The sequence below is a fragment of the Taeniopygia guttata genome, chromosome 18 (assembly GCF_048771995.1).
Source record: "Taeniopygia guttata chromosome 18, bTaeGut7.mat, whole genome shotgun sequence".
Taxonomy (NCBI): domain Eukaryota; kingdom Metazoa; phylum Chordata; class Aves; order Passeriformes; family Estrildidae; genus Taeniopygia; species Taeniopygia guttata.
In genome coordinates this window covers 4,098,904-4,119,320 of record NC_133043.1, presented here as the reverse complement: position 1 = coordinate 4,119,320, position 20,417 = coordinate 4,098,904, and the positions used below count along the sequence as shown (strand labels likewise).

The following is a 20,417-nucleotide window of genomic DNA, read 5'->3' as shown; positions in this document are numbered from 1 at the left end:
GTTTTTAAGGAAACATTTTGAAAATGGCAATGTCCAGTGTTCTGGCCTTTTAGAACCTGAAGGAACTTCTAAACAATTGATATTCAAATCTAAGCCATAGTCTCAGCCAAGTCTGGCATGACTGAAATATCAGAAAATCTCTTTGCTTGGAAAAGTTGTGTTTTGCAAAAAAATATCCTTTCTGTGTAAATGAGAGAAAAACCCTGCAAATAACACTGCTGATAAATATTATATTGTACATATAAACTGCATCTTGTCCTGCCCTCAGAGCACTGTTACACTTGCATATCTTGGGCTGCTGCTTGTAATTATCCTGGTGCTTTATCCTATCGGCTGTTTCCATGTCACTGGTTCAGTTTTGCTACAGCTCCCTTTGTTGGGGGCAATCTGACCTTTGGTGGCTGCTGTTTGATTTGCTCTGGGTTCATGAGAATTTGTTGGCTGGGAGCAAAGGAGATGCCCAATGGTGGAGGGATTATACAGGGGCAGATGATGGTAGCAGTGTCTGCTCGAGGCGGCTTTTCTGCTCCTGGATTAAAGTTCATGCTGTGTTACTTGTCTGTCTCTCTAAGGCCTTGTCAAGTCCATGTGGGAAGCTGTTCTGTCTGCACTATTTCACTTTGTGCTGCTCAGCTCTCTCCCTGTCTCATTTCTCCTCCCTCTTTCCCCGTCCATTCAAGCGGCATCTTTCAGTCTTCCCCATTCAAGCTCTGTCTTTGCTCTCTGCCCTGTGTAAAAGTTCCATGCCCTCCCTACCATTCATCAACTCTTGCTCATTCACCTCCCTGCTTTCCTTTCTCCATTCATCTGGGCTTCCCCTCACCCAGTCTGGGCTGCCCTCTCCTCCTGCCCCTTCCACTCTTCCAGTCCTTCTTTTGTGTCTTTGCACTCCTTTCTCTGTGGCCATCCAAAGCTCAGCAGTCTGCAGTGTGCCCTGTGAGGATGCTCTTCTAGAAGTTGGCCCCAGCTGATGAGCAAATTAATCCTCAGTGGAAGCCTGGGTGGACTGTTTTGGGTGGATTTGTCTCTCTAGTTACCCTGCAGGTGAGAAGATTATTTTCCCTCCACTTCCTGGAGATGCAGCATGATGCATGAACAGGAAGAGTATTATAATTTTCTAACCTTCCTGTTCAGTCTGGTCTTTCTGTCTCTCCCTCCTGGCTTGTTTCCCCTTTGTTTGCAGCAGTTGCAGCTCCCAGGTGACTCCTCGGGAGGTTGTTTGGATTTCCTCATTCCTGAGGAACATAACATGAATTCTCTTCATTACGCTGGCTCTGTAATTATCTTTGTTGCCTGTGTCTTCTCTGCTTCCTTCTTTTAAATCATCTACTGGAGGCTGTATCAATTTTGTCAAGCCATCCCTGCTCTCCAATATGTGTTTTAAGTGTTCACCAGGAAACAGAGCTTATGAATTGTATTAGCCATGGCTTGTTTTTTTTGGGTCTCAATGCAGCCACAACCCTGTGCTTGTGATGCAGACACAGAAAATATGGACCACAGCCTCTGCCAAAGATTTCCCAGGCTGCTGAGTATCTGGTCCCCTGCAGCTCCCACCATGCCAGCAGTGTGCATACATCACCCCATGGTATTGAAGGAGCAGATCTCTGATGCAGTATGGCAGGAAAACAAAGTGGCAGGTCTGGTGGCCTGTGGGTGCCCACGGGGGGGCTTCAGCTTTGAATGGTTAAACTGCATTCAAGCCAGTCTGGTTAAATAAAAGGAGAGTATTAGAGCTTGGGAAGAGTGGATAGGCTTGGAGGAAGCAGGTGCTCTGAAAGCTTGTGTGCTCCCTGTGCCTGTTGGAAATCTGATCAGCTCAGTAAGGAGACAGAAATGAGGTGGAGATGTGCAAAGAGAGGGGCTCTGTGTCTGCAGGTACGATTGACAGGATGAGCTCTCTGTTGTGTGGGAGGCTGTGAAAGGACCATCCACTGCTGTCTCATGAGGTTAAAAGGAGCCCCTGATACAGCCTGGCAGGGCCAGGCTCTGGGAGGACTTGTCAGTTATCTGAGAAGGATCTTTTCCCTTGGTAACTGTCTCAAAGTGGGATTTCAAACCCTGCTGTAGTTTGTTGTCAGGCTTCTGTGTGTAAAAGATTCCCCCATTCATTGTGCTTGTGCCCCACAGACATGTTGAACCTGGCAGGGCACATCTAGCCCCAGGCCAGCCCTGCATATTGTCACTGCAGGCAGGAGCCTCTGCTCCAGCAAGGCTTGGACTGGCAACCCTGCACGAACAGCACTTCTTCCTATGAAGTTAGTTGTATTCTTGTTGTGGAGTTTATTTAGTCATGATTTGCTTTAAAATGTCAGACACATTTTCTTTCTGTTTGAAAACTTGTGGCAGAGATAAGTCTGGAAACTGTTCCTTGTATCCAGTAAGAGCATATAGGAACCCAAAATGCAGCTTGATTTTTCTGATTTGTGGTTTTGCAACTTTGGCACTTGGACAAATCTCTTCTACCCTTAAACCAAAGCATATTTGACATAGCAGACACTGGTAAATTGCAAACACTGCAGAAATTACTATTGCAGTTCAATGCAGGGAACCTGCGGTCTGGGTGTCATCCAGGAATAATTTGGATAGATCACCTAAGAAGCAATTCAAACCACCACAGCTTCCAGCAGTCTGGTTCCTTCCTACAGCTGTAACTCCAGTGATCACTCCGGAAAGATGCAAGTCAGGATTGCTTGCTCTCAAGCATTCAAATGGTAGAAGTTAGATAATAATTAATGCTCCCAGCTCCAGGCTGCATTTGGAACCAGCCTGTCTGCAGTACCTTTGAGATGGTTGTGTTGTTGTAGTGTAATGCCAGTGCCTACAAGACATTGCAAGGAATCATGTGATACCTCTGTCTCCTCTTCACAAGGCTGACTTAAACTTCTGCTCCAGTTTAGCTTGGAAAGCAGAGTTTCCTTGGTAGCTTCTAGTCCCCATGACTGAGAAAATCCAGTTGTAAGACCAATGGGAGTTAAATACCTTTCCCAGTCTGTTTATCAGGAGTTTTGCTCCATGGTTGTTGCTCTAACCAGAAATGTGGTTTGAATTCCAGTACAAGTGGGTCATTTTGGCTACATGTGTGCTATGGCACTTGTTAGCTGGAGCTTTAAATACATCTGTTTAGCCTGAGCTTTTCTCAGCTCTCATAGCTTGCTGTCAGGTCAGAAGAGAACTATTGGGATCATCTAGTCTCTCCTAAAGTAGGCAAGAAAGTTTTCTGAGTGATCATCTTCTTGACCTCAACCATACCTCCTCTCCTAGGAGAACTTGCAATTTAATTGTAAAACTTCTGGTGAAGTTAGTGAGACATTTCTTTTGTTAATAGTAAAAAAAATCAACTTACTCTAATCTAAGGCGGTCCAGTTTGACTTCTAGCCCCTACATGTGATTATACCTTTGTCTTGGTGGAGACTCCTGTACTGCCAAATTTCTCTTCCTCTGGACAGTGATCAAGTCATTGCTTAACCTTCCCTGTCATAAGGTAATGAATTGAGCCTGTCAGTGCAGCCAGTCAGACTGTACCAGTAAAAAGTGCCAAACAGGTAAATGTCACCTCATTTACAAACCTGCAGGTCACGTTTCCTTTTTTGCAGGCAGTGTTACCTTGAGAGCACTCACTATAAAAAACAAGGGTTTTTTTTCCCCTGCCAGGAGTGGCTGCTGCTGAAATTGGCCTTCCCCACCCAGTACACTGGCTGGCATTCTTGGCTCCTGTCCAGATGACTTTCTGTTTATTTTTAGTGTAATATATATTGTTTGCAAGTACTAGATTTACCAAAAGACCATGCTCACACTTAGTAAGTTGCTGCTTTAACTCATCTGTGAGCATGATACAGACTTTTCCTTAGTTTGCTCTGAAGTCACTGATGAGGATTCTGTAGGAGGAAGAATGAATTCTCATGGGACTCCATTAGTTGCATTGCCATGTGATGGTGGTGCTCTGGCTTAGATATATTTTTGAGACCTGTCAAATAGCCAGATTTCAGCATGTTGAATGTGTGACAGCCTGAGTTTGTGTCACAGTAAATCCTCAGACCCAGGTTTTCTGGTGATGTCAGATGCCCTGCAGAAATCAGTCATACCAGCAACCTTGGCTTATGATCTGTGCCCAGTTTCTGTTCTCATCCAGATAATATCAACTGGACATTATCTGTTTTCTATGGCCTATTCTGACTAATATTAGGCCAGTCCTCCTTCAAGTGTGTGTTACTCAATATCAGTCATTTGTTGTTTTGCTGTGGGTTACTGTTAGACCATCAAGACCTGCTGTATCCCATTAAATTCTTGCCAGGCAGTTTAGGGAGCAGGGTGTGTGCCTGTCACTGTGATGCATAGGAGTTTTAGAGCCATGGTTGAAAGGGCTGTACTGCTGAGTCAAAACTGGAAGAAAGGGAGCAAGCAGATCTTGGTGTTCTTCCAGTGTTCCCAGACTTGCAGAAAATCAGTATTTGTAATGACTTTTTAAAACCTTTTGGATGAAAGTTACCTTGACCTGCTGATTCAAAACTAACTTTAGCAGCTGCTATGTAACATTCTTCAGAGTTACTGCTGGGACAGAAAGTGCATCATCATCATCATGTGATAGAGATAATTCATTGGACTTTTGTCCACATACAAAACAGAAATATTTCAACTCCTCTGACTCTTTCACACTGATATCACTTATGCAACTTTTTCCAGATACCATCAGACCAAAAACCTATTTTGAATGAGAAGACTCATCTGTACTAGCATAGATGCAGCTATGACAGGAGACATTATCCATATCCATAGCAGTGAGTTTTACAGAAATCTTATGTATGATTAGTTGACCCAGGGGTAAGCAGGGATCTGACTGCAGGAACTTGGTGTGAAATACAGCCCCCCTGAACAGCTCTTCTCACTGTTGTGTGTCAGTTTCTGGTTTGCTTTGGGTCTTACTATTATTTTCTTTGTAGCAGTCTTGATTAGAGCCTGTTTCCCAGTTGTGAGATTGACTGTGCATGCTTATGACTTCTGGTGAGTTATGTAATGCAAATCAGTGCAGCATCTCACCCAGAGTGCATTGCATTTTGGATCTGAATGAAGTAACTTATGTATTATGTCCCTTCATGATGTAGAAGCCCTGAGAGACGTAATTAATATTAATAGAGAATTTTGAGATTTTCCAGTCAGATATGTCTAAAACCACCTAAACGATAATTATGTGGTGGTGAATGAGAATATCACATGTCTTATGATACTATGAATATTGCTGTTTTCAGCTTTTGATATTTAATGCCTTACCATCTAAATGAAAAGTGGAGTTTATTTTATCTAGACTGCAGAACTAATTGCTTCAGGAGATTGTGGAGGCCTAAAAACTGGAGGAATTCAAAAGGGAGAGCAAGAGATTCGGCATTCATACATTAAGAATGTTGGGGCCAGTGCTGACAAGCAGTTCTACAAAGTTATAAACCCCTTGCCTCAGGATTTAAGAAAATATTTTAACTGTTCATGTGAGTTTGATTGCACCAATCCCTAGGTGGTCTCTTGTGGCTTCATCTTGTCCACAGTCTCGGGAATGAGAGATAGCACCAGAGCTTGTGCTGGTGCTGTTGGATACATGACTCACCTCTGGGTCGCAGCTGCCCAGCCTGTTACTGCCCATGTAGGAATGTACAGCATGGCCAGTGCTGGATCAAGATTGAAAATAATATTTTCACCTAAAAAATTCCACCTGCGACTTTTTAGAGTACCTCAGCTTATTTCCAGTAGTCTTAATGCACTGCAATAAATAATAAAACAGGAAGAAGCAGAGCTGGAGAAGGCTCAGTCCATAAACACATCACTTTGCATTAGGCCTTGTGGCGTAATGGAGGGCATCTCCTGTCACCCATGCTGTCTCGTTAATCATGTCATTATCTCCCTCACTTTCAGTGCTGCATCTCCTTCCCTGTCAGTGATGCTGGTAATGGAGCTTTTATTTACCCTGGCTTCTTTCTGAGGAGCGGCTCTGGTTTCAAAGCCAGCACAGTGGTGTATTTTGAATAATTTAGTTCTGGGTGGCTTGAACACTGTCTGTAATTCCCCAGCTGAGACTAGAGGCTTGTTTCTGGAAGTATTCTGCCAGGAGGCTGATTTGGAGAGGGGCAGAGGAATCACTCAGAGTGGTGGGATGTTGAGGTGGCCGAGGACTGAAAGCCCACTCAGTGGGTGCTGTGAGTGCCTCTCAGCTCTGTCCTCTCTTAGTATCTTAGCAAGGATTTGCAGCAAGAAACCAACAGGCAGAGGGTGGATAAGGAAGAGAGTTGTGTTAAAAATGAGCATGGAGACAGAAACATGAATTTGGGTACCTGTCTGAGCATGATAGGCTTCCCCTTGCAAGCTGTAGGTCAAAAATTACTGGGGTCTCCAAGTGTAGGATTTGCTTGGCCTATGGTGGTTACAGATCAGGGGTGTGACCTCTGTAGAGTCAGAAAGTTGTGTCCAGCTGTCACTGGCTTTGGAAAGTTTGATCGTTTCCTGCACCTGAAACCCCTGCAGAAGGCCATCTCTGTTCACAGTGTCCCTGTGGTGCTTGGCCTGGCAACTGCCCTTTGCCATTGCAGCCATCATCCGGCCACACTCTGAGCTCTGCACAGCCCTCACTGTGCTGGATCACACAAACACCCGGGTGGTGCCTGTGCCCTGTAGATGGGGAGGTCACAACACCACACAAGTCTGTGGGCTCACTCCAGCAATCTTGGCAATACCAAAAATCAAATCTGGCTCCAAGCCCTCTTTCCAGTCTGCCTCAGAACTGAAGAGTGGCACACTCATGAATCTTTTGATTCTCTCATTCTTGTTGAATCTGTGCTTCCACTGTCTGTTTAGATGAAGTGCTTCTGCAGAAGGTAACAACAGATGGTAGTAATTTAGGTCCCTTCCTTGTCTTTATGCCTAAGACAGTAGGAGAAATAAATTAGAACAGAAATGCCTCTATAGATTAGCCAACTAGTTCACGAACCAGGTCTTTCAGGCTATTCTGCTCTTCAGGGAAAAGAGAATCTTATACCAGCCCCCTCTATCTCCACTTTGCCATGTGCTTCATGCAGAGACACGCAAATCCAGGTGACAGGCCCTCTTCTCTGGAATGCCTCCTGGCCGAGGTGAGAGCTGAGCTGGGCAGCTCTGTGCTCTCACTGCATCTTTCCTGAGGAGCAGGTGTGTCTGGGAGCACTGCGTGGTAAGGGACTATCCTCTGTGCTTAAAAGCAATCTGGCTTTTGAGAGCTGTGTGATGTTTCTAGCCCTCGGGTTCACCTCAGGTCAAAGCAATCTAACATGCCCTAAAAGTACTGCTGGACAGCCCTTAATCACTTTATATTGTCTGGGCAGTGGTGAGTAAATTCATTATTTACAGGGGAGGTGAGTGTGCATCACTGGAGCCAGCACTAATGTTTTACTATGTGTGCTCAGGCAACTCAGATGAGGTGACTTTAAATGGTGGGAAGCTGGAATTCAGAGTGGAGGGAAATGCATTTACCTCTGACTGGCCTTACTGTCTATTGGATCAGGATTTCTCACATGCACTTCTCACCTTTGGAAGAGAGAGCAGGATCATTAAGCATCCCTAGATTGCAGAGACTGTGCCACCTAACATCTGAATTCCGTCCAGCAAAGCTCAGAGTGGTTTCTGAAATCCTTGGGAGATGAAAAAATGTTGCATGCAATTGACACCCCCTTTCTAGTGGAAAAGGGCCTACATGTAAATAAGAAACAGGCCAGCTATTGAGAGCTCCTTTCTGGTGGGAAATGAATCAGGAGTTGTCATTTCTATATAATAGGGAGGAGAAGCTAAAGCTCGGGGCAATTTCGTTGCAGAATCTCCTAGCCTGGAGCAGAGCTGGGGTCAGTGACAGGAGGCCTGACACTGCCAGACCAGTCTCTCTGAAAAGTAAAGACACCACCAGACCTTAGAATTATTCAGGTTTTAAGGAACTGGTCCAACGCAAGGCCAATTTCCAAATTAGATTAAGTTGCTTGGAGCTTTGCCCACTGGAAAGACAACTGTGGCTTCAGTGATATCGAGACAAAGCCCTTCAATGAGAAATCTATGGGTAGTAGCAAACTCTGTTCCTGAAATCCTAAAGCCAGCCAAGGATCCTGCTGTTGTGCCCAGTTCAGCTGTTGACTCTCCAGCTGCCCCATGTTCCCGAGGGCTGTTTGCCGTGGGGAGAGGAGCAGCTGGCTGCACTCTGAAATGTCTGAGTTTTCCCAAGATACTCATTGTCTGTCTGCAGCACCAGCCTCCACCCTACTTGCTCACTCAACCGTGGCTGATGTATCTGTAATTAAAGAAGAGGAAAAATTTGAGATTTCATTTTCTTTCCTCAACTGGATTTCCTATTTTCATCACATTTTGTGAAGTCCCCTCACCTTACTTTTGTCTTGTAGTTTTGCTGTGGGACCTTTTGTGGTGTGTCTCCTCTAATAATTTAAGCAAGAAACAGGAGAAAAACAGATTGTTTTGGGCCAGGGAATTAAGATCCTGGGTCAGATGGCTGCTACGGTCATTAACATATTTACATTTTTGCTTTAGAGCCTCGTTAAGGATCAAGGGAGTTAAGGGTGATTGTCATTGAAATGCGGATGAAACCTTGCATGAAATCGCCGTTAGTGTCTTATTGTCTGTGGAGACGAGGCGGGGCAAGTGGCTTCCCCATCCCTGCTCACTCGCTGCCCGAGCTGGCCGGGCAGAAGGGAAGGCTCCGTGGTGCCTGTGTGCTGTGGGAGCTCTGCTCCCCGTGGGCTGGAGCGGGCTCAGCACGGCCCTGCTGCTGCCTCAGGCACTGTCTGTCCTCGGGTGAGACCCTGGTGCTCGGCTGGGCTTGTGGGACAATTGGCCCCGAAGGAGATCATGGATAAATGCATGAAGCGGCTAGCAAAGGTCAGTTGCCTCTTTTATAATTGATGGAGTTGAGTGCTTTGAGTCTGCTGTCACATGTTTTTTGCACTGGTGCATCATCACCTGGAGTGCTCTTTGTAGTTTTGGGTGTCATGTTATGAAAAAGATATGAAGCTGTCAGAGAGTGTCCAAAGCAGGCCATGAGGATAATGCAAGGTCCTGAGGGAAAACTGTGTGAGGAGTGGCTGAGGTCACTTGGTTTGCTTGGCCTGGAGGAGACTGAGGAGACCTCACTGTGGTCTTCAACATCCTCATGAGGGGCAGGTTCTGATCTCTTTGCTCTTATGACCAGTGACAGGACTCGAGGAAACAGCTAGAGCTGGGTTGGGAAGAGGTTTAGGTTGAATATCTAAGGGTGAGTGTACACTGGAACAGGCTCCCCAGGGCTGTGGTCACAGCACCAAGCCTGTCTGAGCTCAAGAAATGTTTGGACAACACTCCTGGGATTTTTGGGCTGTCCTGCATAGGGTCAGGAGCTGGATGGAGCATGGAGGACTTGATGATCCTAATGGGTGCATTCTAGCTTACACATTCTGTGACTCTATGATTTGCCATGTGTAGGAACAAAGGATATGCAGGGCCTGCTCAACCCCTTGATTTTTGTGGATAGCTGTGATATCAGAAACAGGGTTTGAAGAAGTTTTAAGTATTGGTGTGGATTTTGAGTGGTGACAGATGATATTTTTATATGCTTTTTATAGAGAAATGTTGTACAATTAAAATTTGTTTAAACAGAAATAAGAGGACTTTGTTACAGCTAGGGTTGGCAGAAAACATTCTGCTCCCGGTTGCAGAACCTGTGCTCTGGCCCTGCTCTGAGGTATTTGAGTCCAGATGTCAGCTGTTCATTGTTCATCTCTTACTTTCACATTGTTCAGATCCACAGTTATACTTCAAACTTATTTCTAATTATTATCATTAACATGATGCCAAAAAATAATTATATATAATAACATGGAAGAGGAGAAGAGACTCAATAGCCAAATTACACTACAGAAAACAGCAGCTACCTTCTGCCACTGCTTTGATTTTTGTGGAGCAAGCAGCAAAACTTCAGTGAGCTGAAGGAGGAATGATGGTGCCTATTGGTGTGAGAAAGAAGCAGATTCACCTGTAGCCACCAGACAGCTACAGCTTCAGCTGTGCCTTTGGAAGCCAGCAGCCAGTAACAGCAACATCTTGAGTGACAGGATGTATCAGCTCCAGCAGTAGTGAGTCTGAAGTCATTAGTGTGTCCTTGTGGTGAAGCCATTGTGTAATTTCTGTTCCTGGTTACAAAATGCTTCTTTTTGAAAGGCTTGAAAGCAGAACAAAATCTGAGAAAAGTGGTTTGTGATCTCAGCAGCTCTTTTGTTCTCTGGAGGCCTGTGTGCTTCAGCTCTGTATCTCATCTGCCGTTTGAAGGAATAGCCATGTCTCCTGGGGCTGCAGCCCTTGGTCTTCCTACAAAGTCGGTGACCACACAGCATGGGGAGAGTCCCACACTTTGGGTGCTGACCTTGGCCCTCAAAGTAGAGAGATACTTAAGTCTTCAAGGAGCAAATGGTTTTATCCTAGACAAGCTAGGTTCTGACATTTTAAATATCAAGATACAGTTAAAGTCATGCAGTTAAGTAAGATGTTGGTTCTCAAATGTTTTAGAGAAACAGGGATGAACAGAGCAGAATCTATGGGGTTGCAGGTCTTAGATCCATTCACTGAATGACTCATCTCACAGCTCCTACAAATTCCCCTTGAGAAAGGTCATCCCAGGTATTGTGCTAATAATACTTTATTTCCTGGGTATGTGTGTCTGGAATTGAGCACCACAAACAGGCTGGCCTGAGGGTCACAGCAGGAGCCAAAACTCATCAGAGCTGAGCCTGAGAGCAGAAGCCCTGAATTTTGGGGTTGGTTTTAGGGTTTGATCTGTTAACTAAAAGCATCAGAGTGGGCCAGAGTAGGGGAGCTAAACTTCTCCAGGGATTAATATTAAGCCTTTGTTTAACAGTAAACAGCTGATGAAATCCACCTTTGGCTCTGGGTGCCATCTGTCAGGGAGGTACATCCAGGCCACCTCACAACAGCAGGACAACCTTTGGCAGAGAACAGGAGAGAGTGCCCAGCTCTGACTGTGCACAGGTCACTTGGTTTATCTTGTTTTGTGTAATCCCCAGCAGCTTCTTCACAGAGGGGCTGCTGCTTTGACCAAAGGTACATAGCCCTACTCCAGCAAGGAGCTGTGACCTCCGCTCCTCAGGTTAGATAGCTCCTCCTCAGCCAAGAAGCTGGGGAGAGCAGAGCAGTGGGACAAAGGTGTTCAGGCCAGAAGGAGATGGAGCCAGATCCTCACACATGGGCACTACAGCCTCTAAACAAGAGCCCTTGCCTGAGGCTGGTCTGTTTTATAGCAGTTCTGCTCACTGCAGGGCCGTGCCAGCCCTGCTGCTGGCAGGCTGCATCCTCTGCCACATCCTCGTTCCCACCCCCTCCCTTGCCAAGGCACTTCACCCCGCTGTGTTTGATCGAAGGCCCGGCGCCTGTTCAACTTTTGTTCTCCATTAGGAAAGAGTGAGGATTGATAGGACCTTTTTGGCTCTGCCAATGTCCTATTATGTCCCAAATGTTTCCATGAAAAGACTCCCTCCTGACCACCCTGGCCCCTGACAGCCATTCAATCCAGCCAACAAGCTTGATATCATTATCTACAAAAGGAGGCCAGCAAGCAACAGTGTCCTCACAGCCAAGTTTGGGAAATCAAAGGCAAAATCTCCCAGCAACAGTGAACTGGTAGAGATCAGACTGCACCAGGGCTAGTGCAGACTGGTCTGGCAGCTTGCAGCCACTAGTTTTCCAAGCACATCAGAAAGGTGCTCGGCGTGGTGCCAGCACTGGCTTTGTCAGGGCTGAGGCTGTGCCCTCTGAGCCGGCAGCCCCTCACAGAGTGCCCTGGAGGCCACTGGAACAGTCATTAGTTTGGACAGCCTTGTTAAGGTGTCTCTTTTCATGTGCCATTTCTAGATTAGCCACTTAGGCTCAGGGAAAACAGTGATGTTTTTGGTCAAAGTGGGATTCACTCCAGGTCTTACCTGGGACTTTCCTTCTAATGACTCTGGTTTATGTTCTCAAAATGGCATGTGGCTGCTTTGTCACTTTTAGTTTGACATGGTGTTCATCTGCTTTGCTCCCTGTCCAAAGATTTTCTTTCCCAAGTGTCTTAAAATAGCTCTTCAGCAGTGAAAGCACTTACCATAGTGAAGGCATCTGTAGAGATGATCTGGAAAGGTGACTGTCAGAAACACTGAGCACGGAAAGGGCTTGAGGAGGGATGGCATATTCCTGTGGTGCAATTGTGTTAGGAAATAGGGGAGTAAAACTGTTTCCAGTGCATTTTATCTCACAAACTGCATCTCTGGTTTGCTTGATGTTCCAGATAGAAGGAGACATAAAAAATAGATGAGAAATGATGATGCAGAGGGCAGGAAGGTGAAGGGAGCTGATGTAGCTGAAGCTTGGGTAGAGATGGAATGGTGGTGTGGATGATGGTGCCTGGACTCACCCCACTCTGCAGCAGGGTGCTTTCCAGTCCCTGGGTGATTGCAGGGCAGTGTCAGCTAAGCCTAGAGCAGCCCCTGGGTCCCTGTGGGTCTGCAGTGGATGATGAATGCCTAGGAGGACAGAGTTGTGTGTAACATGGGGTTGTTAATTGTGGCACTCTCCCCTCCTCTCCCAGTTTGATCCTGACAACACTGGCTACATCAGCACTGAGAAGTTCCGCTCCCTTCTCCAGAGGCATGGCTCGGAGCTGGACCCCCACAAGCTGGAGGTCCTGCTAGCCCTGGCAGACAGCAACTCTGAGGGGAGGATCTGCTACCAGGACTTCGTCAACCTGGTGAGTGCTCTGGCTGGCAGGGCCTGACAGTCCTTGGCTCTGCTTAAAACATGGGCTGTTGAGGGACAGTGTCTCTCTCTCTCTTTCCTTCCCTTTATTAACACCAGTGTTTGCTGCAGCACATTCTGCATGGACTTGCTGAAGTATTCAGTGGCGACTGAATGCTTCAGCAAGAGTCAAATTACTTCTGAGTTTTCCAGGGAAACAAATTTGCATGGGAAGGACCTGTAGGAACTGTAGTAATATCATGAAGCAATGGCTGCTGCTACTTTAGAAGTTTTTGCTCTCAGTATCAGTTGTATCTGCTGTAATGAGCTATTTGTTTGCAAGCAGAGGTCTGTCAGTCTGAATGTCTCCTGTTTTATCTAGAGAGTTCACCACTTCCAGACAAAAATATATAGATAACGTGTTGACATGCTAGGTGGAGTCGTACTGCACTGCTGTAGGCATCAACAGCAACAGGGATGAAGTGTTTCTAGGTCACGTTCATTTTATCCCAGGTGAGGTGTCTCAGAGTGCATGACTCATGATTTGGATGCCTCTCTATCTCAACTAATGAGTCAATTAGTGAAGGGGATCGCTCTGTTTCTTGTCAAGACAGTTTGTTGAGTCAACACAATTGTAGACATGTGTTGTCAGGTGCCCAGTATAGCTTAGAAATGGTGTTTGCAAAATATCTTGGACACTGGCCATTCATAGGCTTTGGCTTGTTCTTATTCTGTCATTGAACACCCGAACCCCAGCAGATTTAGTGAAATATTAATATAAGCCTGGGTGACAAAGTCAAAGAGGAATTGAAGTTGATGGCATCTCTGAGGTTTCTGTGGAAAGCTGGATGTGTCCTTTTTGCAGAGTACAGTAATTTGCATCTCTGTGTGTTCTGCAGAAATGCGGGGATTTGATCCCTTCATTTGTCATGGTCACTCATGCATGTGTTCTTGGTTTAGAAAGAGTCTTGCGTATGTCCTGTTTTCATATTAAACAGAAAAGTATGATAACATGGCCCAGCTGTCAAGGATCATGACCTCCATCAGGCTGTGGGCAGTGTCAGGGTGAAGTTACTTTGCTGGAATGACATAAACCTGCTGTATCTAACCAGGCAGTCTTGTAAGCCCCTTGCCCATGTCTAGATACACCGGAAAATAAATGCAGCAGCTCTTAAACATATTTCACAGTGTGAGGTTTTCCTCAGCTCACACACCAAACAGTGTGGTCCTCAGTGCTCAGCAGAGTATTTATAGTAACAGCTGCTTGTTCCACAGTTGGGGATATTCAAAGTACTGTGCAAGCATTCACTAATTGGGCTGCACAACATTTAGGTAGCAGGAAGGGGCATCATCGAATTTCTTTTACAGAAATGATGGCCTAGGGCCAGCCAACACATTGGCAACAGGCTCAGGAATAGAACTGGGCTTTCTTCTTGCTCCACAGGGCTTGGGAGCAGCACAAACTAATGAGAGGTAGGTGGGAGCTGAAATGCTTGGACATTCTTCTCCTTTGGGAATAGGAGACCGTGCCAGCTCACACTCAGGTGATGTGGTTTCTGCAAAATAGCAAATTTCCTTCACTACTATTGAATGACTCCTATAAAGAAGCCATTGATTTTCCTGTCATCAGCCTCTCTATCCTTGTCTGCATTTTTTGCACTTTCTAATCAATAGGCAATGCAAATGCCAAAACATTAAACTACTTACAAATGATATCTCTCTTCTCACTTCTCCTCTAGTTTCTATTGATTTCCAACATCCAAACTTTTTTAGGGCTCCTTCTCTTTTCTCTGCCTTCTGGAATTTCTTTTGAACTTCCTGATGGAAAGAAACAGCACAGTTGATACAGAATCACTGAGAAATTAGGGATTTCCTTCACCTCCTAGCTGTCAATCCTTGGTGTGGTGATGTTTAAGTGCATGTTTGTGCTTGATGATCATTAGCCCTCTCTGCTTTATGCTCAGGTTAATTTGTCTGTTTCAGTAGCTTAGCAAGAATTGACCTACTGCCAAAAATGATGGTGCTGGGTGTGGGGATGGAAAGGCTGAACTTTTACAAAATCAGAGGCTTTTCAAGCAAGGCTTTCTGTATGTATGGTTTTCCTTTTCTCCAGCATCATTATGAGCACCAAGAGCTCTGCCTGCTCTCTCAGGCACTGTGATCCCCTGCTGAAGGCCTGCTACTGAGCAAAGCTATGTTATCCTCTGATGTCCAAAATGTTTTGTGAACTTCTAGATACATCAAAAATATAATTATAGGACTTCTCACCTTAATAACAACATCCATACCTATGCCTGCTCTCAGCAAAGCAACTTAAATTTTTGAAATTGAAAGTTTTAAAATATGAGATTAGACCTCAGAAAGCACTTAGGAAATAAATTGAGAAATTAATAAATTCAAGGAAGATGAAAACTCCTAGTGTGATCTGCAAACAGAAAAGGCTCAAAAAGATCAGATAGGCAACTCATTGGAAATTACTTCTCCTCTGTGTGTATGAAATTCAGCTCATGTAGTTGTGAAACACGATGCTGCAATCATATTCATTTCTGTTTCTGCACTGTGGTTTGTAGTAATGGCAGAAAGCAGTTTCAGATGGGATTTCTTATGCTGTGTCTGAGACAGTGCAGAGTAGCAGAAGTGTTTCCTGTACAAGTGGAGACATCTTGTGCATCTCTGCTCTCTGGTTGCTTTGCAGCATTATGAAAAGAGGTGCACAGACAAAATTCTGGCTATGAACAGCATGGGCCACAGGAGGAGATAGTGAACCAAGGTGTTTAACTAACTTGGCTACTTTTAGAGAAGAGACAAGTCAGGAGTTAATTATACCTGAGATATTATTTGCTGGGATTCTTGCTGAACAGCAGTTGCTGTTGGCAGTGCTGGATTACTTCACATAATATCCTGTGAACTGTAATAGAGCTTGCAGTAAGTAGTAAGCTCTAAGACAGAGTTCATGTGACTTGGGAAAAACAAAACACTGCTGCTTCCAACAGAAATGTTTAGCTGTGACTTTGTAGTAACTTGAAGTTGATGTAACATCTCAGTAATGAGGAAAATATATTAACTAATTAAATGCATATCCTTTATTTTCCAGATCAAGAATCACCACCTGCTTTGTTTTGCCATGCCTTGCTGGCTTCTAGGAACAGACTAATTCTACCTTATTTTTAATGTGAACAACACACATTTTTGAAGCACTGTAACAATATTATTTGAACCACTATGTTAGTCTTGTCCTGCAAGCAGTGTTCTTTCAAGTAACCTTGCAATTTGAAAGTGTTTTACCTTTTCTATTGGAACTGCTGGAAGGCCTAAGCCTGGAAAATTTAATAGGAATCAGGCAAAACCTTGAGTAGGGATAATTTATTTTGTCTCTCCTGCCTCTTTCTTTGAATCCCCCGAGTAAACCACTGCTTGGTCAAACCATATCAGAATGTTGGTATTTGGTATTCAGGTTTTTTCCCCCCTTTGATACTATTTGGGAAAGTGCTACCAGGTTGGCTCAGAGGATGTGAACATCTGTGACAGATGAACTTAATGCTGAGATATGCATTTTGGGAAAAGCTGTCTCTACCCACATTAGCATTTTGTAGAAGTGTGGGCAGAGGGAAGGAAATAAATGTGAATCTTGAAAGCAAAATTGATTGGAGAGGTTGCATTTGTAAGTAAAGTGGGTTATAAAACTGGAGCTGGCAGAGTCTTTTAAAAAGCTTGTGCTAACTTCTGATTTAATGTTCTGTGTCTTGGAGGATCAGAGCTGGAGAGCTGAATGCATTGCCTGTAACAGAGCTGCAGGTGTTTAAAAATAGCTCGAGACCAGTCTCAAAGATGCCAATACGTAATCGGCAGAAATCCATGTTTTTTAAAACCTTCTGAGTAAGGCTGAATAAAACTATAAAAAGGGTACTGTGCCCCACACAAGCCCTGGAATTGGAGATGAGTGAAATACTACATGACCTGGCTATTGATTATCTTAGGTAGCCACAGTACTACAGATATCCAAGGAGCACAGAGAAATTGGTCTGCCAATGGGGATGGACAATTTCCTCTGCAAGCTGCAGATTATCCCAGAGTAATTTTAGAGTGCCATGTGTGCTAAACAAAAGCAGGGCTTTGTACTTCATTGAAGTTTGTCACTGTTCTACTCTTGACATCCTAAATGTTGACACTGTCAGTGTTGAAGTCAGGTTCAGATCTAAGTAGGAAAAAAATTTCCATTTGCACAGAGGATCAAACCCAGCCCTTGAGCAGAGCTCTAGCACTGAGCCTTGGTTTGTTTTGGCAGGGTGATACCAAAGGGCAGAGATGGCAGCACCTGGCTACAGTCAGTTCAGCCTGGCTCTTCTGCAAGGGAAATTTCTTTCTCTCTGCAGAATACCATTTTGCAGGCACGAAGGACTAAAGGAATGTGTTGTTCCCCACTGCTATCTTCTCTCTTCACACACTGTTTGCTGTACCCATCTGCTTGGAGCTTTAATATCACACTCATTAAAGAAGTCCTAGATCGATTGCGTGAAGAGAAGTGGGGTGGGCTGCCCTGGGCTCCTGGAGCCATGATAATGTGCAGGCCAACAATGGACCTAGTGTTCTTTCAGCTGATGATTAAATACTTGGCTCATAAATACCAATATTATGTAATTCCAAAATCCAGTCAGCAAATTGTGACCATATGCGAGACTCTGGGAAGATTTGAGTCTTCCAAATTCAGTCGGAGGAACAAAATAGACTTCTCAACAAGAATTGGTGAGAGCAGCAATACTGACTTAATGCTCTGTCTCTCCTCATGCCCATCTCCTCCTAGCTTGATCCAAAGGCCTCTGTGGTCATGTGAGTAGGGCCAGGATTACTGTGTTTGCTTGAGCCCTGGCAGTCATCTGTGCTGTCTCTTTGGAGATCATCTCGTCCTTGGTGCTGTGGGCAATGCGTGCAGGTGGGGACCAGCAGGATGCCTCCTTCCCAAGAGGCCTGATTTTAACAAGGGCTCAGTACATCCTCTCATCCACATCTTGAGGGATTGTGGAGGTTTTTCAGCACGTCTGGCACAGTCCTGACACTGTGTCCCTGCCTCATCAGGGTATAAGACCACGCCAAGACTGCAGCATGTAGAGGGAACCTGGACTTTCTCTCCAAATTCTTTGCTCTAAAGAGGGTCTGGCAAATATTTTCATGTCCCTTCCATGTTAGCTTCTGTGTGGGGTGTGAAGGATCTTGTGATTTATTTTTCTCTCTGGAAGGAGGAAGAGCTTTCTGATGAACAGTAGCCCAGTTTCCCACCTCCTCGGGAGAGCCAGTTGAGGCTTTGGTCATCTGAGGTATGACTTACAGTGATCCTGCAATATTTTGCTCTTAAACCTAAGAAGACCTTTCCCTTCTGTTTTGTTTTTAGTATATTGAGGAACATCTTCAGAAACATCATGGTGATGAATTTGCAGTGCCCTGGCTGTTTTGTGGGCTCTGTGGGCAGCACAAGCATTATTGCAGAGGACGCTGGACTGGTGGGGCTGTGCTGAGTTCAGGTGACAGAACTGAGTCAGTCCCTTGGAACAGTAATAGACGAGTTCAGGAGTGCCTCCCTTAGGCTCCTCTGCTCAACAGATGCAAGGAAATCTTTGTTACAATCCTAACCATGGACATCAGCAGCCTTTGGAGTTTCCTGCCCATCTCCCTCGGCAATCTCTGCACTGATGAGGTGATCATCTACCGAGGGTGGCCAGCACTTCTTGATGCTGAACTGAAATTATGATTTTCCTTGACTCTGGAAATTATTATCTTTTCCACTGAAGTGCTGCAGCAGGGAAAAGTACTGACTGTTTTGTGGTAGGCGGGAAATCCCATTTATCACTGTAATTGGAATAAGCAGATCAGCAGCTCCAGTCAACTGTCTGGTATCTTCAGGCAATTCTATAGTTTCAGTCTGATTTTTTTCTTGCCCATAAGATGGGCAAAGCCAGGGAGAAAAGAATGGACTTTGTGAGGGAGCACATACAGAACATCTCTGAAAGGCTGTTCTGAACTAACCTGGAATGAAGCTTTCTTCTGTGGACGCAGGGAGGTCATTAGGTGGCTAAAAGTATCTTTGAAACAGAGGTACATCTCTTACCTAGCAAAAGGCATCTCACACACGCTAAGGAAAGCCTTGCACCTGTTGGATGTTTCTCTATGAAAATACTGACTTTCAGTATGAGCAGGCTTTCTTAATGCAACAGAGGACCACAACAATTTTTTCCCCCTCATCTCCCCTAGTTTTAGATACAGACTTTTGGATGATAGACATGAGAAGACTGAGAGAGAGACTTTATGAAAATTTATTTTCTTCTTTGTTTTTCTGGTTTTTTTACAAGAAATGTTCTTTTACAAGTGTTTTCTGAATCAACAAAGGAAAGAGAGAGCAAAGGAGAAATACCAAAATGGAGAGAGTTGTTAGGATAAAACATCTTCTCACTGAAACAATTCAAAGAGAACAGCAAAATTTTCCCCAGTTAAAAAAAAAAATACAAGAACATCAATTGATAATCAATGCTCCTCTGTGTTGGAGGAACAGGCTGCAAATGCAAGCTAAGGAGGGATGGGCAGAGCAGGTCACAGTGCCATCACCTCAGATGGCCCCTTGCCTTCCTCCAGTGATTAACAGGAGGTGGCTCCCCGCAGTGATTACTGTATTTAAGCAGCTTGGTCCAGCTTGGAGCAATTCCCTGACTGCCTGGGCATTGAGAGCACAAGCTCTGGGATTTGCTGGCTTTGGGATATCAGCTGAAACCAGCATAATCCAAGACAACTGGAAGCCAATGCTGTTGAGTGTCTTCTCTTGCTTGGTTCTGAGAGGCTGCATGTGCTGGTGGTTTGAGAGCAGTTGGCAGTTCTCTCAGAAGAAGGACCAGGCTGTCATGTTTGCTTTGCTGCCTGTTACAGTAGAAGGTCCTCCTGCAGCAGCCTATGTACACAGTGACACTTTGGAGATTCCAAAGATTCAGCCAGTACAGACAGTAGCTCTAAGTCAACAAGTTTGTTTGACATCAGGGCTAATTAACAATTATACAAATCTTGGAGCAAGCTCTTTCAGACCTGGTTTGTTCCCCCACCCCCAGAAGGCTAAGCATAAGATTCCATCTGCCAACTTGCAAATGGAATTCCTTTAATTATGAATCCAAACTGGTAAAGTGTATGCTCAGAAAGATAGCTAAATCTATGCATGTGAGGTGATAATGCATACACAAATTAGCTGTAAGCCTGTGCCATCTCAGAACCTGCCCCCTCTGAGGATAACTTATGAAAGAAGCCTTGTAAAGACTTGCAAGCTTACAGGAGCTAAGACAGCCTGTACAGCTGATTAATTTGTTGTTTGTTGCTGTTGTTCAGACAGTTTTGGTTTTACACAAAGAGATAATTTTCTTTGCCCAGAGCTAACTCCTGCCACAAGGGTTAGATGTGCTGTGAAAGTGCCTGCTGCTCCATTTGAGAAATTTCCTGCCCCAAGACAGCAGCGAAGTGTGATAGAGCAGGGGGAGCAGAGGGAAGGAGGACAGAGGAATATGGATTGTGATAATCAGTGGTGAAGACAGCATATGGAAGGCTGGGGAATGGGCCGTAGAGCTCAGCCAGGGGCATCAGCAGCCCCTGCTTTGCCTTGCCAGAGTTCTGCCCTGACCTCATTT

At 44.9% G+C, this 20,417-nt stretch overlaps 1 protein-coding gene across 5 annotated transcripts in view; it reads left to right on the top strand.

Annotated features, from left to right (window-relative positions):
* The window catches only part of RHBDL3 (rhomboid like 3), a 62,099-nt gene that overhangs the window by 25,075 nt on the left and 16,607 nt on the right, over positions 1–20,417 (top strand). For 4 of the 5 annotated variants that reach the window (XM_030287193.4, XM_072937020.1, XM_030287190.4 and 1 more), the window contains one exon: positions 12,620–12,778. The exons of the other annotated variant lie outside the window; for it this stretch is intronic. In XM_030287193.4, the coding sequence (XP_030143053.1) occupies positions 12,620–12,778 (159 nt within the window). The remainder of the gene's footprint in view (positions 1–12,619; positions 12,779–20,417) is intronic. 5 annotated transcript variants of the gene reach the window in all.